The sequence below is a fragment of the Ostrea edulis genome, chromosome 9 (genome assembly GCF_947568905.1).
Source record: "Ostrea edulis chromosome 9, xbOstEdul1.1, whole genome shotgun sequence".
Taxonomy (NCBI): Eukaryota; Metazoa; Mollusca; class Bivalvia; order Ostreida; family Ostreidae; genus Ostrea; species Ostrea edulis.
Window position 1 is genome coordinate 14,962,966 of NC_079172.1, and position 24,245 is coordinate 14,987,210.

A 24,245-nucleotide genomic window follows, 5' to 3' on the forward strand; every position below is an offset into this window, starting at 1 on the left:
CATTTCTGTCCCAAAAGAGTGTGTTAGTTTTCCTTTCGTCTATTGCTTTGCACTGCTCCCACTAGAACCTGCACTGCTCCCACTAGAAGCTGCACTGCTCCCACTAGAACCTGCACTGCTCCCACTAGAAGCTGCATTGCTCCCACTAGAACCTGCACTGCTCCCACTAGAACCTGCACTGCTCCCACTAGAACCTGCACCGCTCCCACTAGAAGCTGCACTACTCCCACTAGAACCTGCAGTCACTAGAAGCTGCACTGCTCCCACTAGAACCTGCACCGCTCCCACTAGAACCTGCACTGCTCCCACTAGAACCTGCACCGCTCCCACTAGAAGCTGCACTGCTCCCACTAGAACCTGCACTGCTCCCACTAGAACCTGCACTGCTCCCACTAGAAGCTGCACTGCTCCCACTAGAACCTGCACCGCTCCCACTAGAAGCTGCACTGCTCCCACTAGAACCTGCACTGCTCCCACTAGAACCTGCACCGCTCCCACTAGAAGCTGCACTGCTCCCACTAGAACCTGCACCGCTTCCACTAGAAGCTGCACTGCTCCCACTAGAACCTGCACTGCTCCCACTAGAACCTGCACTGCTCCCACTAGAACCTGCACTGCTCCCACTAGAACCTGCACTGCTCCCACTAGAACCTGCACCGCTCCCACTAACCTTTCTCAGTGCTAAATGATACATCTCTCTTTCACATATATGTACCCCTACACACAATCTTACACTATGTGTGCCTTGAATGAAATTTACTTTAAATGGATGTATGGAGTGAAAAGGACGACGCTCCAATGAGTTAATGAAGTATACTTTGCTCTAGCTATGTGGAATGTAACGAATAGAAGGAAATAAGGATTAACGAAATATTTGTACCGCCGCCTTTTGGTGTCTGTTTTGGATCATATTAACACGTTGCTACAAAATGTATTTTTCTCATTAGTGCTTAAGGGGAACTAGCTGATCTTTTGACCTACGTATCGAATTCCTTGCAATGGCCCATCAGAAAATGATATCGACTGACAAATTTATATACATGTATAAATGTTGAATTATGTTGGAGCGATCAAAACTTTTCAGTGCGAACATCTGTATCAACGTTTACTGTGAAACACCGTATAATACATTTGTTAATTGCAATGTGGCATGTGTTTTGTTCACAGGGGAGTTAATTAAGGAAAAGATAACCCTGGGTATACGGTACTGTTGTGCAGACTTGTTCATGCTGAAAGCAAGTACAATGTATGTTGTCCAATGCTGAAATACTATTACCCAATTATGAAGATTGAAAACATATTTTTAAAGAAGATATATATATTATCTTGATGCATCTTGGGATCATTACATTTTTGAAGAATTAAACCTTCGCATACATTCAGTGAATTAAATTAACGCTATGCACCGGGAAAATGGATCAACATGGTATGTGTTTTTCAATTTAAAAAAGGGAATTCGTCAGTATTTAGTTTATTTTGACATTCAAACGAATTTATAAATCTTCCTGAATAGCACTGAACCGTACACAAATGATAAACGAACTAAAGTGCGCTGGTATATTAACGTCATCATTTTATCGATTTTTCAGTATCTTTATTGATTTTCGGTAATGCTTAAAAATAATTGTTTGTTTATGTTATTTTACGTCCCATTTGAGAATTTGTCCTCATGCTGAGACGTCACCAGTCTCAGTGAAGTGTCGCACGTTAAGTATGGGGGTTAAGACCATAGCAGTATGGATTCTTCATCGTGCCAACGCCTACTGTTCCCCCTCATATGGAAATGTCACCATTTCCGGTGAAGGGCCGCAAAATTCAGGCCCATGTTCGGCGGGTACGACCTTTTGAACAGGGGGAATCTTTATCGTGTCACACCTCGGTTTTTGCGGTCTCATCCCAAAGACCGCCCTATTTTATAGTCGCCTCTTACGACACGCAAGGGGTACTGAGATTTTGCTTGTTATGAGCCGGTAATTGGTTGGTTCTAAATATGTTAGTTTCAGGAAATGTATACTTACGTGTATATATCAGTTGAGTGTAATAGAAAAGAATGTATGTTCAATAACATTATCATAGTTGGCTAGCCAGCCAATTGACGCAGTCAAGCGGTCAGAGAATTGTGTCTGATCTCGCATCTTCAGTTGCAAAACCTGTGCTATAAAGTAGGTGGAAGTTTTCATAAAAACCGACTGTTGACTTCAAACACCTAAAGTGATATCAAATCTCAGAGTTTCAAGCAAGCTGTATGTTTTTACATTCCATCTTTATCAAAAAGCCTCAAACTATAAATTTTTCCACCTTTTTATTTTGACATTTTGTGTAGTAAAGATTAGAATTAAATATGATGAAAGCCTACAATCTTTATCGTAATAACCATCTAGATAGACACACTGTTGCATGATTTGTAGTAATAGAAACAATGCATCACAATTGACCGCAACAATTCCTGGTAGAATTAACTATCAATTTATGAAGAATTATGTCCTTTGAATCAATGTAAACCATGCCTTGGAAGTGGATAATGATAGCTTTAAAATCATTACTTTTTTCTGGAATTAAAATTGAGATGAGTTTTCCCATGTTATTTTGGGATAGAAGAAATAATAAATGTGGGGGGGGGGGGGAACCAATAACTTGAACAAGAATGATGCTACTGCTAGCTATAGCATACATGTAATGCAGGGGAAAATATATGTTGTATTATTTGTTTCAGCTTGTGCGGTATGCATTCATTTTTAATTTGCTATTATGAGAACGTAATGGCATTTTAACATTCATTAACGCTTTTTGTAAAGCGTTCAATGGGCATGAATCTGAAAATCAAGATCCCGCATTGACGTGTATGACCGAATGCAAAATTATGTTTCTAGTTGGTTAACAAACTATAAATATGAATATCAACACAACTAATATACTTAAAATGAAAGTCATATTGGCAAAACGCAAAAGTAAATGCGACATTCCAACAGTGTTTCGAGAGAAATAGCAAGTTAAATTTAAAATATGAGAATGGATGCCTTTCACCATCTCAGCATGTGCGTTTTTCATATAAAAGAATTGGGGACTAGTTATCTGATATTTTGTCAATTGATCAATCAGCATTGGTAAAGTGTCGCATGCAGGGCTGGATGAATAGAGTAAAGTCGGAACCCATCAACCATATAACGTGACTCTGACGATCCTGGACAAATAGCTTTAATTTTTTTCTTTCTCTTTTGTAGAATATCCCACGTATTGATTTCGATGCATTTCTTTTACCTTAATCTTGAGATTTATTACGGAATTACTTTGGAACTGACTGGGGACATCGCAGACTTACGGATACAAGGTAATGCATCATTTCTTTTGATGATTTTTTATATTATAATATTTCGTATCCTATAAACATACATGTAATAACTGTCTACTTAGAAAATGGCTCTTTCATTTGTATACGATATAAGGGGGCGGGGTAGAATTTAAAAAAAAATCTTTCAAACTTTTAGTGTACATTTCACCATTGTTTAAACAAGGTCCCCCTTTGTTTGCACAATGTTTAAGTGAAAGAACAACCTATGCCGCCCATGCATATGAATTTTTGCAAAATTTTGTATATGAAATGCACATCTACAGATATGCATCTTCTTTTTTCTATTTTTGCCCCCCATTCTTTTTAATTTACACTCTGGCTAATTATGTTAAGATGATATCAGCAAAACTATTGACACGAAATATTAACTATTACCCTGCATTTAAACGGAAATATTTTTAGTATGAAAGTGTATGTACGTCTGTTGAACAAAAGCCCACCCTGTATAATATTTGCTAGAGAGACTCCATTACCTGTAATAATCACCCTTAGGTGCTCATCAGCATACTATTGTGCCAAATAAAGGGAAATTTATCATTATAGAACACTAATCACTGAACTAATTGAGAGAATAGTTCTACAATATAATAAAGGGTCAGCAATATGTCGATAACCTGGAAACAATTACACTGCTTTAATGATTTCCGAACCCGATTCAATAAACACGTTTCCCGTCATCCCTTCACCTACCAATTTCATTCAATGACTTCCAAAATCTTATTTACCCATTGTTATGCTTTACACATTTCCTTACTACATCATATAATCATGGGGGCTACAACATGCAAATAAGCTGCCTTTAAAAATAATTCATACATTTGCAAGAAATCATATGCATTTCTTCTCAAACAAATTATAATTACATAAACGACTGTGAAGATATTGAATTTTACTCTTAAACGAAATTTTTATATTTATGGTATCCATAAATATAAAAATTTCGTTTAAGAGTAAAATTCACAGAACTTCGCATTTTGTTGGTTGTGACCACTAAATCATAGTTAAAAATTCATTTCCGGTTTATACATATAAGAATGTATTCGATCATAAATAAACTTATTCACATTGAAAACAATGAATTGGAGGAGACGGAGGAAGACTTTATAGTGGTGTCACTTTGACAGATGCCGGTATAAAATTGATAGAATTTTATGAAATTGAATTTCAGAGAATGTTGTTTAGAAGCAACCTTTGTCAAGAAGGATTGTAAATGAAAAATCTGATTTTCATGTCAAAAGCCACTATAGAATGTAACTTATGGTCCTAACCACTACAGCTATAAGATCATTTATCTTTAGTAAAGCAAAGAAGTAAATTGAAATGATAGTGTAGCTCTTGTCATCTCGCATTTGTAGTCTTCAGATTTCCAAGTGAAGCAATTGATCAGATCCATTAATTGTAAAATAATTATTAATCATGAATCTGACATACAGCCTTATGTAACCGACTTTTCCAATATCATTAGATGTGATACATAGTTTGATTGACATAACAATTTGTAGTAAATCTTCATTACATAATTGTTATGTCTGTAAATTGCGGTAGTTTGCAACTCTGTCTATTATAGCCTGACATGTTACAGATCGCGAGTGAGCAAAAAGTGGACTGTATTGTAAAAAACACTAAAAATGCTTCCGCTGATGTTTGTTTTGAATTTCAAGGAAACAATAAAAAAGATATCGTCCAAGGGTTACCCCACCGATAGGGACACCATTAATCACAGATAACATAATGAAATTTTGTCCAATGACAAGGAAAATAGATACATTTATCACTTAACAATACGATTGTAAACAAGGCGATGCAGAATCTAATATCCGTCGAACCGGTGCAGATTCAAGCCTTTCTTCAACACGCCAACGTGGTCTTTAGAAGATGTCGTGCATCAAAGTAGATTTATAAATGCAGTTTAAAACTTTGCCCGGAAGTACAAGTGATAAGGATCAAAGAAATATAGCATCCTTTTCACTCCTACATTAAAGATGTTATCCTACTATGAATGTCATTTGTTGTTAAACAGAGAGCAGTAGACTTTGTCACACATCTCTAACATTTTACTTGGTAAAGTTGTATGGCCTGTTATTTTCCCTCCATAGCATAAAGATCTATTTCATTGCAGCTGAATTGGTTTAAAATCCCTGAATTCTATGCCAGAAAACATTTGTATTTAAGGACGTTAGCACCTTAAATTTTGAGCGCAACAGTGTACGATGCTATAACTATTTAGGTATGATGCAATACACATCTTATTGGCCTAAATATATTATACAGTAACCTGCCATTAGTTTAGTTGTTTTTTCCTGACATGTTTCATATCTTTTGTTAGACCGGACCGTCCTAGCTTCTCATACTGATATTGACTACGGATTACTCCGATTACTCATTTTTTGATTTTACTTGATCAAGATATAGGGCTCACGGCGGGTGTGACCGGTCAGTGGGGGTGGGGGTGGGGATGTTTACTTCGCCAAGGCACCTGATCCCGCCTCTGTCCAGGGATCCGTGTTAGTTCAACTCTAATTTCACATTCTTTTAAAGAATCTGAGATTGATCACTTTTCGTTTTCATCACCTATCCAGCTAAAAAAAAAAAAAAAATGAAATGTATCAATTTAAATTTTGAAATGGGTTTGGAAAGGAAGTAATATATTTTCTGGCGGAATGAATGCTATAAATCTGCATGAATATTTACTTCTTTGTTCGTCTAGACGTGTATTTCAATTTCGTAATTTATAATACAAGTAGTGAGACTTGGAATTAATTCAACTGTTGTAAATTTATTGATTTGATTGATATATTTTCCTAACACACCATTTCTTAAAAACGTCTAAATCTTTGGTGTGAAGAGTTATTTTCTTGGCCATTAATTCAAATTTTGATCCATAACCCCCACGTTTTAAGTTTCGTCCTTACTTTTGAAGTAAGATATTGTAACTTACATGCAATTTTGAAAACTGACAAAATTCCTAGTTGATTGTTTTAAATTTTCAATTTCTACATGTGATTATTTGCGTATTATTCATTGCAAGTGCAGGAAGGTCATTATATATTTCCTGGCAATTTACTGGCATGAAACCGTTTTCATATCTATACTGTAGAAGACACGAGTTTGTATTTTAAATTCAATATAATGATTGATTTATGTTGTTCATGATTCCTCTGCAATGTAGAAATATATACGATACTATAAAACTCATAATCGAACCTTTTTGATAGAAGATGATGGAAAGATTATTTATAGATTAAATGCTCGTAAATGTTGGAAACTACTGCGCGCGCATGCGTATCATTTCGATGTAAATAATGAAGGATGGGGTCACGAAAAAGAAAGTTGCAGCCATCCAAGTTGACGGATTAAAGCACCAAATAGCATGTTCTACAAGTGTGTGCAGTCTCGTGTAAATATTTCAGTATCCATTTTTGTTGACGTTTGAAATGAGCGTCACTGAGAGCCGAGTGCCACGTACTGTTTGTAAACACCAATTATGATCAAAACAGTTGTAATAGTTGTGTGTGTGTGTTTGTTTTACGTCCCGTCGGGAATTTTCCATTCATACTGAGATGTCACCAGCTGTAGGTGAAGTAACACAAATTTAGACCTGTACCGGTAATTTGTGCTCAGGGCCGTCTTTATCGTTCAACGCGTGCCACAACACGGAACTTCCGTTTATAAGGTCTTATCCGAAAGAACCGTGATTCTCACTTCCAAATGCAGAGCGTTTGGCAAAGGATTAATCACTACCTATGCTTACGTCTCCGGCTTGACGCGACCATGGCATGAGTGGGGCTCGAACTCATGATCATTTTATTGGATCTCATCACCATTGTGCAATGGTATACAGAGATATAAAAATAAGAAGTTTTTTATATATACATTTAGTAAATAATACATGCGTGTAATAAAATACATGTATTTATCGACTCACGACGTCCCGGTTACGAAGCGAACCACTACACTTCCGCGACCGGTAAGTTGGAATGATGTAAGGAAAGTTGCATACCATCATAATTGTGACAAGTTAACAACATTTTCAAATTGACAAAATGTCGAAACATATAGCTTTAGTAGAATAAAATTGATAGCCTTCGGCTTAAAATGCTGAGTTACCTCAAACGTGTTCAAGACGTTTTTGCAATTATAACACTCACAACTTTTAGACACCAGCAAGCAAACCAATGTTCTACTATCTAACATCTATTATATACTGGAAATTATACTTTACAGAGGGAGGTTCTATTGCCTACCGATATACTGATACGGCTTTCCTGAAGTCTTCCAAATCGTAAATCTATATAGGGGCGGGTATCACGAATCTACTTAGAGGCAGATCTCTAGTGGGCTGTTTTACAAACCATGGAAACTCCACGTCACAAGCAAAATGTTGCTGGGTCTGCCATCTGGTGTGATTTCTATGCATTAATATATTACCAAATGAATTTTCATTTAATATAAAAAAAAAAAATAAAAAAATAAAACGAAAAAAACAAACAAAAAAACAACAAAAAACCAAGTAGAAACAAAAGATATATCCGACAGATTTGCGCCCCTTCTTTTCAAAACGAACTTCATATTTGTACTTATGACACCCAAAATAAGCAACAAAAAACCCATGCATCCATTAAACTAGTATCCCCAAACCTCAAAGTACCTCAAATAATAACTCTTATGAACCTTGTTAGAAATCTTTACACGTCTTATTGTAGAACTCTTCTATATAATCTCATGGATTTCAAATACATATGCAGATTAATGTTTTTCGTCCGTCTTGAAAAAGAACACATTATATCGAACAGCACTAAATAAACCGCTGTATTAGGCTCGGCGAGTCGCTGAAGCGTCACTAATCTCCATTGACAGTGACATGTTTGTGTATTAAACAATATTACATAATTGTATTATTTAATTACGCACATAGGTCTGAAGTATATTCATGCTCGTACAATGATTACGTATATCTAACGTAACATGATATACATATTACTTACATAGATACAAAACAGGATTGGTTGTGTGACAGTAGCATTCATAATAATGTACATAACCTCTAAAATCTTATCAACGTTTATGTTCTTCTATTGGAACACTGATAAACATATTTTCCTAATTTACACTAACCGGTGACATTCTAAGCGGACAATATGAATAAGTGTCCACAGATTTAATTAATGCAGTGTACTGGTAATTGATTTGTAATATTTATGATTGAAGGTACATGTACATATTTTATACTGAATATCAAGAATATAATGAAGTCGTATATTTATGAAGTATTTAAACAAATTATTAAATCAATGTGATCGATATCGGCAACAGAGGATTCATGGGAGAATATTTTCTGAAATTTGATCGATAGTACATGTAAGTTCCAAGGGTGAGGATATAATCCTTTTCTCGTATTTTTTCCCCTGGAGGCTGTACTTACATACATGGGTTACAAATGAGTGACACTGCATTCGATTGTTTCTGCTTTTTTGAATTTTTATCACTTAACAGGAACAAATTCCCGTCCATTACGATTGATCGTATTTTTTTTTCCATATTGAATTTGATGAAATATGAGCAAAATGTATACAAGAATACTTTTGATTCCTTGATTAATAATAATTGTTAGTCAATATGATGGTATTTTGATCTGACGGAAAGATCTAACAGATTGGAAACTACAAACCAATCAATCAAAATTTTAAAAATTTGCATCTTTTAAAAGTGTGCCTGTAACGCAGTATTTCTGATGTTCAGAGTATGTACATATTGTAATTAAAACGTATTATTTACTAAACATCAGGGATATAATGAAGTCCTATAATTATGAAATATTTCTAAAAAAAAAAATAAAAAATAATAATTAAATCAATGTGATCGATATTGTCAGCAGAAGATTCCTGAGGAAAGATCTAACAGATTGGAAACCACAATCCAATCAATCAATTTATAAATTTTGCATCTTTTAAAACTGTGCCTGTAACGTACATTAATTTTGTTCATAGTATGTACATATTGTAATTAAAACGTTCTTAGCCTTTAAAGCTTAAATGAAATATTGAGACAAAATCTTAAGTTATCCCAGTTTCAATCAATTTGATTTAATCGATTTCAATAGAAAAGCAATATACGAGGGTTGTCCCAAAATTCCGTTGACAAGCGGTGTTTCTCATTTATCTAACGTCACTGAAAAATTAAACTTTTACAACATGAAGAGACAACAATGTCAAATAAAAAGGTGTAAAGAGTTTCAATATTAATCCGTACATGGCTACATGTATGTTACAGAACATAAAACTTTATTTTTAGGAAGATTTAGTTTCCCTAGTGCATGTTTTTATACATTTCCCAGTTAAATATTAGCTGTATGTAAACAACTACCATATTACCCCACACAAAACCTTGCTGTATTTTTTATTGTTGAGGTACGTAGAATTTAAATTGATTTTAAGACTATTTTAGTTTTTAAAGAAATACAATCAAATGAAGATTCAAATGAAAAAAGATTTGTTTGTGGGTATATTAGGATAGACAAAATCCATCGTTATAATCGGTGATGTTGATATACTAAATATCTTTGTATTAAAATACGCTTGGTCTGTCTGTGTTGAAGTCAGTCTGTATGTATGCCTATTTACCTGTATCTGTTAGTACTCTCTCTCTCTCTCTCTCTCTCTCTCTCTCTCTCTCTCTCTCTCTCTTAAGGAAATAAGTAAAGGATGATGAATTCTCGTTCACAGTTTCTTGATTATACATTAGCGCACCAGATCCCGGGTGACTCGGGATTAGAATGGGTCCTCAGTACCCCTTGCTAAATGGAGCGGACCTTCGGATGAGACCGCAAAAACCGAGGCCCCGTGTCACAGCAGGTGTGGCAAGATAAAGATCCCTCCCTGCTCAAAGGTCATAAGCGCCGAGCATAGGCATAAATTTTTCAGCCCTTCACCGGCAATGGTGACGTCTCCATATGAGTGAAATTTTTTCCAGAGGGATGTTAAGCAATATAAAATCAATCAATCAAGGTTACATGTACATGTTAAATCTCATTCCAAAATATTTAACGTACTTTATTAAAATGATATGAAGTTCATTGAAGCTGAAATATATTGAACGAAGTTTGCAATGAACAAATGTTTGCGGGTGTGACCGTTAGACAGGGGATGCTTACTCCTCCCAGGCACCTGATCCCATCTCTGGTATATCTAGGGGTCCGTGTTTGCCCAACTATCTATTTTGTATTGCTTATAGAAGTTCTGAGATTGATCACTGTTCGTTATCTTTACCTTTCATATAGATCACCTTGTACAATACAAAACATGTACATATTCACTATAAAAATCAAATAATGTTATCGAGCTGGTTTGAATTCAATGAAGGTAATTAAAACTCGACTAAAGTTCAAGCGCTGGAAATTTTGTTACTTTTTGTTGTTATGGTATTATTTAACACTCAGACCACTGATATAGCATTAAGAATATGACAGAATTCTAGTCACAGATTTATTTAATTTTGAACCAACTGCCATGCTGTAGAGAGTATGATATTTCTCCAATTGGGTGTAAATATGAGAAATGTACTCTAAATGCAATGTTCAGAATGCTTCCTTGAATTGACAGAACGACCAATGCCATCAACAGTCTTCACGCCCCCGTCTCTCATCAGTATTCACAGTAGCTTGATTTTTTTTTAAACTGTTACGATTTAAGGAACTGTAGCAGTTACCCCGAGACCAAATTAACTCTCTTGTCATAAAGGTTTTTTTTAAGTATAGATATACCATTGAGCAGGTAAGGATAGAATCATGCAGCTCGCAATAGCATGTGTCTTTACATGTGTATTCAGGGAAACGCTATCGGAACATTTTGCACCATGCTAAGATATTTTACCGACAGTTCGTGAAAATAATAGTATGGTGAAACAAATTCTCTTTAACTTTGTGATCATAGTTCCAATGCAGGAAACACACCCGTATTTTTGTTATAATTAAGAGATACTATGCCCAAGGTATACACTTTTCAGACATTTTAGTCATCAGAATCAGACAGTAATTGATAATCGATCTTAATGGCTGGCATATTTCGAGATGCTCTGAATTTGGCTTTGAGAAAATTGCAAAACGAATCGAATAAGATGTCGAAATAATTTTTGTCTATTTCATATTTTTGTTAGAAAGGAAAGAGCAAGGGATGTCTCCTTATGATTGATTGAATATTGTTTTACGTCCCTCTCGAGAATATTTCACTCATATGCAGACGTCACCACTGCCGGTGTTCAAAGGGCTGCAAAATTTAGGCCTATATGCTCGGCGCTTATGGCCATTGAGCAGTGAGGGATCTATATCGTGCCACACCTGCTGTGACACAGGACCTAGGTTTTTGCGGTCTCATCCGAAGAACCGCCCCATTTAGTCGTCTCTTACGACAAGCAAGGGGGTACTGAGGACCTATTCTAACCCGGATCCCCTCGGGAGTCTCCTTATGATATATAACGCGTATAACAATAAGTACTACTCCCAGGTTAACGGTCATGGGTACCCACAGACGCAGCAAATGAAATAGGATTTCACTGTGTTTACATGCGATTTTCTATCAGTTGATTAAACAACAATTTAACACATGAAATGCACCTATAAAAAAAATGTGTTTAAAGAATTTAAATTTTATGAGTAATGTTTTTCCCATTCATGATTTGTGACTAATGCAAAAACGAAGACGGTTTCATAAGAACATTTTGTTGTAAATACGAGTTTTCTAGCAATATAAAGACAAATAAATTTACAAAATTTCATAGCAATAGTTTTCGGGTATACAATGTTCTTTTAAAGAGGTGTCCGCACTTCGCTTCTCACTTTTCTTTACCAAAGACTTCATCTATGCAGAGTCAGACTAAGGATCTACATGTACATGTGTATAAGCCAATCAGCGATTTATCAATCTATATTCAGTTATGCTGATTCCGTGGGGATTCGGGTTGGAATAGGTCCTCAGTATCCCTTGCGTATCGTAAGAGGCGACTAAATGGAGTGGTCCTTTGGATGAGACAGCAAAACCCGAGGTCCCGCAGATGTGGCACATCAAAGATCCCTCCTTGCTCAAAGGCCGTACGCACCGAAGATAGGCCTAAATTTTGCAGCCCTTCACCAGCAACGTTGAGGTCTCAATATGAGTCAAATATTTTCGAGAGGGACGTTAGAAATATACAATCAATCAAACAGTTATGGTGTTCTGTTGTCATATTTAGCTCAAATTAGGTCCTGTTTACTAGTATCAATTGTTCTTATTTTGTATTAGTCCCTATGTGCAGCACAGTCGAGTTAATGATTTTCACAAATCATGCGGAAGATTTACCAACTGAGCTACCGGGCCAACCTTCATACCCAATTTCCGATTAAGTTGAAATGTTTCCATATTCAGGACAATTTTACGACTTATGAAGCACGCTATACAATTCAAATTATTGCTGGTTAGAACCCCAGCCTGGGTACTTGATCGTGCGTGTTGTGTCCGTGGGTAAGCTACTTGATCGTGCGTGTTGTGTCCGTGGGTAAGCTACTTGATCGTGAGTGTTGTGTCCGTGGGTAAGCTACTTGATCGTGCGTGTTGTGTCCGTGGGTAAGGTAATTGATCGTGCGTGCTGTGTCCGTGGGTAAGCTACTTGATCGTGCGTGCTGTATCCGTGGGTAAGCTACTTGATCGTGCGTGTTGTGTCCGTGGGTAAGCTACTTGATCGTGCGTGTTGTGTCCGTGGGTAAGGTAATTGATCTTGCGTGCTGTGTCCGTGGGTAAGCTACTTGATCGTGCGTGTTGTGTCCGTGGGTAAGCTACTTGATCGTGCGTGTTGTATCCGTGGGTAAGCTACTTGGTGTGTTTGTCTCAGTCCATCCAGTGGTCAGTTGGAAACTGAATAACCTGCGATGGACTGGTACCCTGGGGTCTGTGACTAGCGGCTGCTAAGCAACGTGAAAACCATGCAGAAATCAACATCTGTTTAATGGTGGTCCCGGAAGAATTGTACTTACATGTATCGTCGTCAGGTTATACTTTCTGTCTAGTCAACACTTTCCCCAAGAGGTTTATATGGAGTAAATAAACGTGAAGTTTTGCAATTCTGTAAATCAATTTCAGGACTTATTGATACTTGGTTGTTCATATATATTTTCCCAAGTAGACATGCCTTTTCCTTGTCCCCTACTTATTTTAATTTCACCTCTTATTTCGGATAGAACATTCTACCAGTATCACGAATAATAACTTGCTAGTAATTTTCTAATTGGGTAATTGAGGGTGACCATTGTAGACCAGACCGCTCTGTTATATCCACTTTAAGTCCTAACAGAATTCCTACCGAACGTCTAGACTTGCAGTCAATTTCCGACTGATTAAGTCATTCATTAATAGAGTCAGTCAAAGTACAACCACGGACAAGGAGACGCTCTAGTGTTAGAATGATTTTAACAAACTTGATTGAAATCGTCATCCATGTAGCCTGATTTTATTGGTGGCTTTCGAAAAATGTCGTCTAAGTCCTCGTTTCCTCCGTCGTATTATTTTGTTATCTTTGAGCTACACGCTACATGGTCGTTCTATTCGTAAAGCGTTGAGTTAGTGATTTTATTTATATTTGTTTGTCTTATGAAATTTTTTTGCAAATTCTATCTTGATCAGATGTTGAATCTTGTCTTTGTCTCATTTGCATGACTCCTCCTACCTTCTTTGTGAACAGTGGGTAGTTGGATATCGCATGCATTTGTATGTGATATTATGAATATCGCGGCACATTTGATAATATGTGATATACACCTCCCTAAAGATAAAAGAAAAAAACGACCGGTCATTGGATGACTCTAAAGATATTTGAGTGCAGGTAGTCTAGACGTGAAGATTAATTTACATATTTAGATAATTGTTGGGTTACATCATGCAATTAAAGAGTGAATAGTGGACGTTTTATGACTTGCTTTATATTGTGTATTGAATAACAGTTAATAACAAAAATTCAGATAATTTGGTTTATATTTAATTTATATTTCGAGCGTTACACTTCTTCAGGATTTAACCCTGGGTCTTAGAATGTTCTCTGATCTAGTGAATATCGTTAACTAGGTATGGTCTGTGACGGGGTTTAAAATTTAAATAAGGGGAAAAAATTCTGAATCGATTTAAAAAGTTTCAATTTAATCCAAGGATACAATTTGATATCCTAATTCAATACGACATTTAACAAAAACAGTTTGTATCGAGAAATCAATCAAGAATGAATGAAACAGAAACAGAAAAGTTTTCGATGGAAGCGGAAAACACATAGCATACTGATTTGATAAACCTCTTTTTTTTCTTCCTGATTTGGAGTTGTATTGGAGACTCACCTTGCTTGATTCAAACTCGCGATTTACATATGCCTTTATGACGATGTGATATTCTTCCTTAAATTAATGAACAACAAATATAATATAAAAATGAGGTTATTCATCATGACAGGAGCTCATAATAGAGAGTTTATTATTTGTTTTGAAAACAAAGATTGAGGTGTGTTATTGTATACGAAGTTTTCAAAATAAATGGATATTGATCTAACTTTATTATATATATCACATCTCAAGTATACTTTAGATAAAATGTGTCATTTAAAAGTTAAAATTTGTGATTGCACTAAATGACAATGCTTTAAATTATAAAATTAACGTTTCACTGGTTTGTTTGTTTACATAAAAAGACTCGAGTCTTTGTTTACTTAACACAGAATCAAGGCTAGAATAGTGCTCTTATCCTTGCATTCAGACAGTCCAAATTTTGGTTGTCAACATTAAATGAATTATATTTTTGAATTTTAACATCAAAAATGAAAAATATTTCTTACGAAAAACGTGCACCAGTCCCTTTAAGGTCATATGGAAAGATTATGAAATGTTTCTCTAAAACTACTTTGTCATCTCTATATGATTCTTGTATGATTTCTCAAATAGTTTTAAAGTTTATATTGTAATAATACTACTATACTTCCCGATCAACTTAGGGGTCAGATCACCTACATGTAATATTAATGCAAGGATCCAATCTCTGATTAAGGCAAAAAAAAGTATCCCCTTTGCTACAATAGCGTAGTGATTTCCATATTGGCAACCTGTAGTAATACAATTTTACTTGCTACAAAAGCAACCAGAACTATGTAAATGTGCTAACTCTAAAACAAATCTGGTAATTTGTAGGATGCAAGTGAAATCTCTGTCGTCTGCTGTGTATAACACTGGGTTTTCTGAGGTTACACCATTACTACGTTCGCTTGTCTTACTGTCTCAGGTCGTGGATTACAAAATTGTTAGAAGATATCTTTATTGTTTTCCTTGTTTTGTCGAAATACTATTTCAAACCTAATGACGCCATTAAAACGATTTTCTCTCGTTGTTTCCCCTTACAGCGTTGTCTTATCTCCGGGGAAAAAAAGCACGGCCTCGCCGACACACTGAAATGGCCGTACGTTTGGCATGCCAAAAATCTTTTTGATGGATCGAAATTGATTTGTTTATAAATTAATTTGGCAAGCAATTAATTTGCATTTCTTTTTTGTTGAAAGCGATAAATTGGAAAATATATCATTCCTGGTCATAAAATTGGAATCTTTCTTCACAGATACAAATTAAAGCTTGAATCTATGATCGTGTTCTCCGTGCATTGCCTGTTTTATTGACCTTAACACAGATATAGAAATCAACAGGTACAGAGAAAATAACAATATTGGAACTTTGAGAATAAAGGATGTGAATTTCCTAGGGGTTTATTTATTGAGCTATTATTACAGTGACGCGCAGTCAAAGGATGACAGTACACCACATTCTATGCGGTCCTGTTTCTGTATTCCTAGACGTCAAATGGAAAATGAAAGTAGCCAGGGGGATTCCAAATGGGGATAATTAAGTTGTGGGTATATTAGGGGTTACCTTGATGTCCCGGAGGGTGCAGGGAAATTTCATCGTAGGGCTAAGGAGGCAAAACCCCTTTGAAGGTATAATTGCTTGTTGTAGTTTACCTGACTTCGGTTATATTGCAGTAGTTTTCAGCGATTTGAATCAGACATGATGGTATTTTGGTCCGCATAGAGGTATTGTATATAATTAATGTGTTATATGTGCATGAATCTATTTCTATTAACAAATATTCTGCTTTGAATGAACTTATAATTTATGAAATACGGAATAACAGTTTGAATTAAATTTTAAATGTCTTTCAGTAATGAAAATATAGTAGAAATGGGGGGGGGGGGGGGGGGCTCAGACGGCCCGGGGCCTTGTCCTACGCTACGTGTGCTTCACTGTTTCTTTTTACATGTTTGCCAACGTAAATATGTTAATCATAGAGATATTTATAAAGATATTTCTAACATTTTCTTCAGTCATATTACACATGTAATGGCTAGGAAGAAAGTCTGTAAGTTTGTTTTAGATTTAAAAAACAATTCGTTTTCTTTCTGTTTATGCAAATAATTAAATGAATTCTAACAGTTTAACTTAAATGAAAAATATTTAACTACTTGGAACAGGAAAGTTCTATCGCAATATATCAGTTTGATTTAACAACAAATGTACGTTTCTATTATTAAATATCGGTGTTGAGGTCACACTGGAATAAAAACAGAGCAAATCGGAGGAAAAACATTGATACCAAAATAAATACGCAGGCCGTGTCAATATTAATTTCATCTTTGTATTGCCGACTAACTGCTTTAATGCTAGAACGGGACTTTGGTTTTAATAATGGAGTTTTACTTTGAATCAATTGTTAGTACATGTACTTGTTAATTTTGACCTCGGTTACCAATCCAATCATGCAATGCACTAAACTGCCATCAACTGGGTTCACGAACGTAGATTTCCGTGTACATGTACCTCTCTGTATCCACAGACTGAAATTGGGGATGTTAAAAATGATTAATTTTTACATATGCTTAATGAATTTTCTAACCCGATATGCTAGAAAACGATGTACGAGTATAAAATGCATGTACCCACCCAAGGCAACGCTCAGACAAATGGATGAGACTTTGTCTGCGTTCTGACATTATTTAAAGTTCCATAACTCACTATACCGAATTGTTATTTCTTTGCATTTGACACGGGGTTATTTGACACGGGGTTATTTGCTGGGTGTAAAATTACGGAAGTGCTAGAGGTGGTGTATGTCATATTTTTAAAAAGTTTATGACACCAGAATTTGGTCGGATATAAACAATTACATGTACAATTAGTTACTGTGATATTGCATAGAAATAATTTGGGGGTCATGATGTCCGGGGTATTTGTGTAATTCAGTATTATTTATTTACGCTGTCTACTCAATATTTTCGTTATTACATCATTCTTAAAACGGCGGACTTCCGGGTTTAATCGGAGACATTTTGACAAGCAGTCTATGGAGAGAGAGAGAGAGAGAGAGAGATTTGTGTTCAATCAAAAATTACCATTAATTTCAAATATATCATGCACGTTGCACCATAATAGCGATGGATATAATATACTTTGATTTACATAAACTATTTGTATACTATATAATTTAATCAAATACGAATACATTCCTTAAAATTTTACACTTCCCAATTCAAAAATACAAAATGAAAATAATGTAAAAAAAAAAAAAAAAAACAACAAAAAAAAAAAAAAAAAAAAAAAAAAAAACTCTTAATATAAACGCAATGAGTGTATTGTGATTGCAAATATTTATCAAATGATATTACATGAGTGTGTGGATTTAATGCTTTCCATAAGAAATATAATTTATAAATTCAATATCCCATTTTTGTGTCTGTAGCAACTGAATTTCTTTCAAAAGTACTGGTATCCTTTAATACTATGACTTTTTACTTTAAACATGGGGCATTTCTTTATTCCTTTAAAAATATATTATCGTTAAATGAATTTTACAATTATAAAATCAATTAAATATTTTTTTTCTTTTTCTTTTGTCATTCATTATCACCACTTAATATGTGTTGAATTTTTTTAATATAGCTCAATATGGTCTTTGCTTGATTAAAAAAAAACCTGGTAAAGTGCGTAAATACTCTTTAACGTTCGACAAGATCCGTCAACTTCTTAAATCTGAAACAAACCACTTCAATATTTCCGCATCGTTCTACGTTACAACATATTACTTTCGTCTAAACTTGAATGTGCATTGTTTTTATTGGGCACCTGTTATATGACGATGAAATCAAGGACAGTAGACATGGAACAATAGGCTTAGATACAATCATGTACATCAACTCTTTGGCAAACAGCACCTGTTGTTGGTTTAGTTAAGTGGGATAATTTGGACTAAGACCAGATTGTGTTTGGGTCAGAATCATTCATCTTCGGTAAACAAGGTCAAACAATGCATTACTATCGTACTGTAGTGCACCATCATCTCCTAACACGACTGTTAGTGCGTATGTACTGTAACTTCAGGCTTGTCTTCTCGCGACAGCCTTGTACAAACCAAAACAATAACGTCCAATTATAAGAACACATTAATCTAAAATTGAATCTTTTTAGCAAACAAAGAGCGCAGACTTCCTGTAACCTCTAACATCTTGTCATTCCACCCCTATCTCCATCTACACACATTGTACGATATTACATAACATGAACCTGATTCGATATCCGACATGTCGAACGTATATAAACTCTGTTTCATGCCTTGGCCAGAGACAGAATCACCGCAACACACATTCTAAACGAAAATTCTTTCGACATGTATAATATGCATTCATCGCAGGGATAATTATGATTTTTATAATGATCTTTATTTATCAAAGCACAAATCAGTTTTCATTATAGTCCTGCATCAAATATACAAAAATAAAATCAGTATTGTAAAATTTAGCATGTATCGACGTATTTAAAATACAGTGCATATGAATATAGATATATATGTATATAAGTACAGTATATGATACAGTACATGTACATATACTCGTGTTACATGTATATATAATAATGCATACATATACACATAATATACACTCATATATATATATATACATATATATATATATATATATATATATATATATATATATATATCGTTATAACTGTATTCGAAAAATTGGTATTCTAAGTGAATAAATTATGTTGATGTTCAATACCGCTACAAGTAAGGGCTACAAGAACTGGCCATTTTCACAAAAAAGATCACGACTAAGATAAAAATATTGTCTCTGTCCTACACTTAATTGAGCACTCACTATCATTTATTAAATCAAGGGACAATTTATCAATCACTGTAAATAAATTCAATCCCCGTTCCATAGACAGGTCACCCCTGTATACAAATGGCTACGATATGGGACGGAGATATCATGACGATTTTCATTTCTGATTATTTGAATATACGTTAGGAAAAGCATCTCCTCGATATGTGCCTATGGGTAGGGTATACGTGACTTGTGAAAAAAGAGAAACATGTGCTGCGCCACTGGCCGCTTGTTAGATGTCATCCATTCATTATTCAACTCTCTCACAATACGTGTCCCCGTCATCTTAAGAATTGCCATAATTGTGTTTCTTTTAAACAGACATATTTTTTAATCATCCTACCGCAAGATTGTATATTTATGTTTCTAAAGCAGATCAGGATATTCCATTGACCTGTCCCTAAAGCATATGGCCGTGATGTACAGGAAACGGGCCTTAGTCCCATTGTATACACTCATAGATATCCAGCTAGGTCATTGTAGCATGGATTTCACCGTGTACATGGTCCGAGTCAATGTAGCATAAATTTTTACTGAATATCTACATTTGGTGTGTCTGATATTGATTTCTCCCCACACATATATGGAGTGTATGTAGGCCATTTTACAAAAAGTAAGTTCATTATTTTACATACAGGATGTATGCCTGTTGTTTTGCACAGTATATAAATGTATTTTGCTATTAATTGAGGTTTTATGTGGATGTGAATAATCGCAAACTTCGTCATTCAGGATGTTTATCCGAGACATATCAATGCTTCTAACAAAACCATAGATCACGATTTCGAAATAAGACAAGCTTTGTATGAAAATATTTAACAACCTAGATCTACAATCCTGTTTGTGTAAGTAAAAAAATATATGTAAGATTTTGCATGCGTTCAAAATAAAATGTATATAAGTGAAATGCTGATAGAGAAAATAGTATGCATGTAATTTATGTAACATTTGATTTATTTTGTGTGTACGATTTACGATTCTCCAATAAAACACAAAGTATGTATGGCGTGTCAGCTGTCTGGTATTGGAAGTCAATAGATTTAAATGTTTTAAAAAAAGATCACGAATACAGCGTGTGGAAAGGGAAATTTTTTGTTTTACTTTATATGCATTTTTCTAAGAAGCCCCCCCCCCCCCCAAATAATAACGCTAAAAAAATCAACAGTTTTAGAAAAGCGATGTCTCGATTAGTAAGTCTGTATACATGTACATGTATATCACAATAAGAGTTCATTTTGGTAAAATTCGATGATATAGTTAAATGTTACTGATAAGAAAAAAAACCCAACAGCACGCAAATGTTAAAAAGTTGTAATTATATATGTTACAGGACATGCATTGTTGGGTCTATTTACTGCACGTGTACTCTTAGCATGGTAAGGTTTGGGTTATAATGTTCGTGTTAAAATACAGGTGATTTGTTCATTACCTGTTATACCAGTTGAGCATGCCTGGGTGATCCGTCGCTCTATTGTCTAATGGGTAAATATATAATGTTTAGAAAAGGAATTATTCGCTTGAAATCTTAAGAGCATATTATTAGATTAAAATAATATTTTCATTGCATAAAACCACAGGAAATCGTGAAAGCAAATTCATATCATGCCCTTCATTTGAAACTTTAATAAACATTTCATTGATGGTTGCCGAATGAAAATATGTACGGTGCATTAACAAGCAATCTTAATTTTAGCATTTATGCATTCGAAAAGGTGACATTTTTTGGGGTCATATTAACATTTTGATCTATCAGTTATCATAACGCTTTACTTAAGAGCTTGCAACTGTAATATCACCCGTGGGAATCCAGGTTAGAAACTTGGAATATGTCCTCAGTACCCCTTGTCGTAAAAGGTGACTAAATGGAGCGGTCCTTCGGATGAGACCGTAAAAAACCGAGGCCCGTGTCACAACAGGTGTAGCACGATAAAGATCCCTCCCTGCTCAAAGGCCATACGCGCCGAGCATAGGCCTAAATGCAGCCCATCGGCGGCAATGGTGGCGTCTCCATATGAGTAAAAAATTATTGAGCGGAACGTTTAACTGTATAACTGCAACTGTAATACCTTAATAGCAATTTGAATAAATATGTTGAAAACTTGCAATATATTACAATCCTTCTGAATCATTGATATCAATGATAACTTTCGTTCAACCTCATAGGTTCAATAACAACCATTTCTTCTAGATGCAAGGTGAAGATAACGAACAGTGATCAATCTCATAACTCCTATATGCAATACAAAATAGATAGTTGGGCAAACACGGACCCCTGGACACACCAGGGGTGGGATCAGGTGACTAGGAGGAGTAAGCATCCCCTGTTGACCGGTCACATGTTGAACATCAGTGACAGTCCGTTTTATACTAAAGGATTTTAGATAACAAATTATGAAACTTTACTCCATGTCGATCCGGCCCATCCGATTTGACTAATAAATTCTATTGTCTAGAAACGAAAGTCTTAATATTACATTATCTTCTTCCGACCGTGTAAACCAAGTACCCAAATAAAATCCCCAATTAAATTATCATTTTGAAACAATTAAAGTTTTGTTAAAGAAAAAAGAAAAAAAAGGGGGTAACATTTGCTTTACGAAAAATACATGTATGTATTCTCACGTCTGCTCTGTTCCCTTACCCACATCCCATAGTTAGCACAACGTCCCTGTGGTGCATGAATAACAGTAGGTTCATTATGTGTCGCCAGGGACTCCATGCCATACAGTTGAGAACTTTTATTACCGAAATATGCTAGTGATTTTGACCTTTAACCTATGACTGATTCCTACTATAACATTGACCTTTCTAAACCAATGACATTCATGAATGAGGGAAGTATGTATTATACGTACAGACCCACCACGATTATCATTAACCTACAAGCGATGGACAGGTAATCTGGGAATAACCTGTCTAAAATCAGATTATGGAATTGACAATAAATTATGATTTGCTTCAAGAGCAGTCCATAATGTATCAGTATGCAGCCTACCGAACTCGTTTATTACTGCCTATTTCGTAAACTGAAAAGTAATCATTCACGGTCGGTTTACTGTTCCAAACTTTCCCTCAGACTTTAATATACCCCGATCTTTTTAGGAATAATATTTTTAAGCCTGATCATTGAATGTGAACCCGTAATCCACCACCAATCGGCTTTAGTTTAAAACGAACGCCCGATTTTGTCCCCAATTACCACACGTACAACCCGTCAGTGCAATGTCTATTTCCAACAGAAGCCATAAAAGTAATGGATTTTTTCTGAATTAAAAATCATTTCATGGGAATCAAACGTATCACAGCCCCCATGCACATGGAAAGCATTGCAACGAGTTAGGTAAGTTCAAAGTTCATGATATGCACACTACATTTTTATGTGTATTTGCACCGCCAATGCCAACGTTCAGCAATAACAATGAAAAAATGAATGCTTCTTAACCACCCAGGTTCTGGGTTCATTCACTATTTGTCATACATACTATACGGATTTTGTCACGTGGTGTGAACTCCTAGGACAGAAGTTTTTAATAATTATTTTTAAAAATAATGAACGCAATAATGAATTGTAAAATAAAGCAGAATATTGGTTTGAATTTGAGGTCTACGCTAACATTGGACAGGATTAACAATATGATACAAACCGCCTCAACAGTAGTACGGTATATACTAAGAATATGCTACCAAGATAAATATAAAGTGTATGTACGTATTTACGATCATGTCAGCAGTAGTTGTTTCCTTTATTTTGAATTATGAAATACATGTGTATTTTGCTTGTTTAGAGAATTGGTACTGTAAATCATTTGAGGCGTTTCACTGGCGCTGCACGATCTGAAGGCTCGCAGTGCGTGTGAAGGGCCCCTCACCCCCACCCCCAAAAGCTCAGTGTCAAGGACTCGAAATCATTGAATCATCTAAAACGTATTTAATTTATATGTTTCGGGAGTAATCACTCATTTGTTATTGATAGAATATTAAATACCGATTCATTAACTAAAATCACATAACTGTCAGGTCTGTCGTCAGTTACAGACTATGGCCATCATATGCAGTGTACAAGCACTTGTGTTGTAATCAAATGCATTTATAGACCACGTCTTAACTCTTTGCAAGTTATGTATGTATGGTTAAGATGCAGGGAATAGGTATCATAATAAGTATTGCATTTTCGGTCATCTATTGCTACTGATTTTCACTATACGGATAACCCCGGTTACGTGATCAAGAAATAGGGTTCACGGCGGGTTTGACCGGTCGACAGGGGGTGCTTACTCCTCCTAGGTACCTGATCTCACCTCTGTTATATCCAGGGGTTCGTGTTTGCCCAACTCTCTATTTTGTATTGCTTATAGGAGTTATGAGATTGATCACTGTTCGTTATCTTCACCTTTCATTGGGATATGCTGGGTGTTCAGCTACGGCACAGACCCACTGTGTTATGAACATGTCACTATGGGGACTAGAAATTATCTGGCTCCGACTAAATGGAGCAGTCCTTCGGATGAGACCGCAAAAACCGAGTTCCCGTGTCACAGCAGGTGTAGCACAATAAAGATTCCTCCCTGCTCAAAGGCCGTAAACGCCGAGCATAGGCCTAAATTTTGCAGCACTTCACCGACAATGGTGACGTCTCCATATGAGTGAAATATTTTGTGTTTAGGGTACATTTTACAGGGATGGAAAGTAC

At 35.5% G+C, this 24,245-nt stretch overlaps 2 protein-coding genes across 16 annotated transcripts in view; one reads left to right on the top strand and one right to left on the bottom strand.

The window, feature by feature from the left end:
* LOC125658411 (5-hydroxytryptamine receptor 1-like) overlaps nt 1–24,245 on the top strand; it is a 141,670-nt gene that overhangs the window by 103,386 nt on the left and 14,039 nt on the right. For 13 of the 15 annotated variants that reach the window (XM_056148627.1, XM_048889658.2, XM_056148628.1 and 10 more), the window contains one exon: nt 3,222–3,328. The gene's annotated coding sequence lies outside the window, so the exon portion shown is untranslated. Of the gene's footprint in view, nt 1–860; nt 1,427–3,221; nt 3,329–19,478; nt 20,401–24,245 lie in introns of those variants that run through there. The other 2 variants (XM_056148625.1, XM_048889674.2) reach the window with 2 other exon arrangements.
* LOC130050466 (sericin-1-like) lies at nt 40–694 on the bottom strand. The gene is made up of 2 exons (XM_056150645.1): nt 280–694; nt 40–236 (listed from the first exon to the last, which is right to left on the bottom strand). Exons 1-2 carry the CDS (start codon nt 692–694, stop codon nt 40–42), a joined length of 612 nt encoding a protein of 203 aa, XP_056006620.1.

Coding starts and splice junctions, on each gene's coding strand:
- LOC130050466 (XM_056150645.1), bottom strand. CDS start 694: ATGTATCATTTAGCACTGAGAAAGGTTAGTGGGAGCGGTGCAGGTTCT. Junction 237..279: donor TGCAGGTTCTAGTGGGAGCG/GTGCAGGTTCTA, acceptor TAGTGACTGCAG/GTTCTAGTGGGAGTAGTGCA.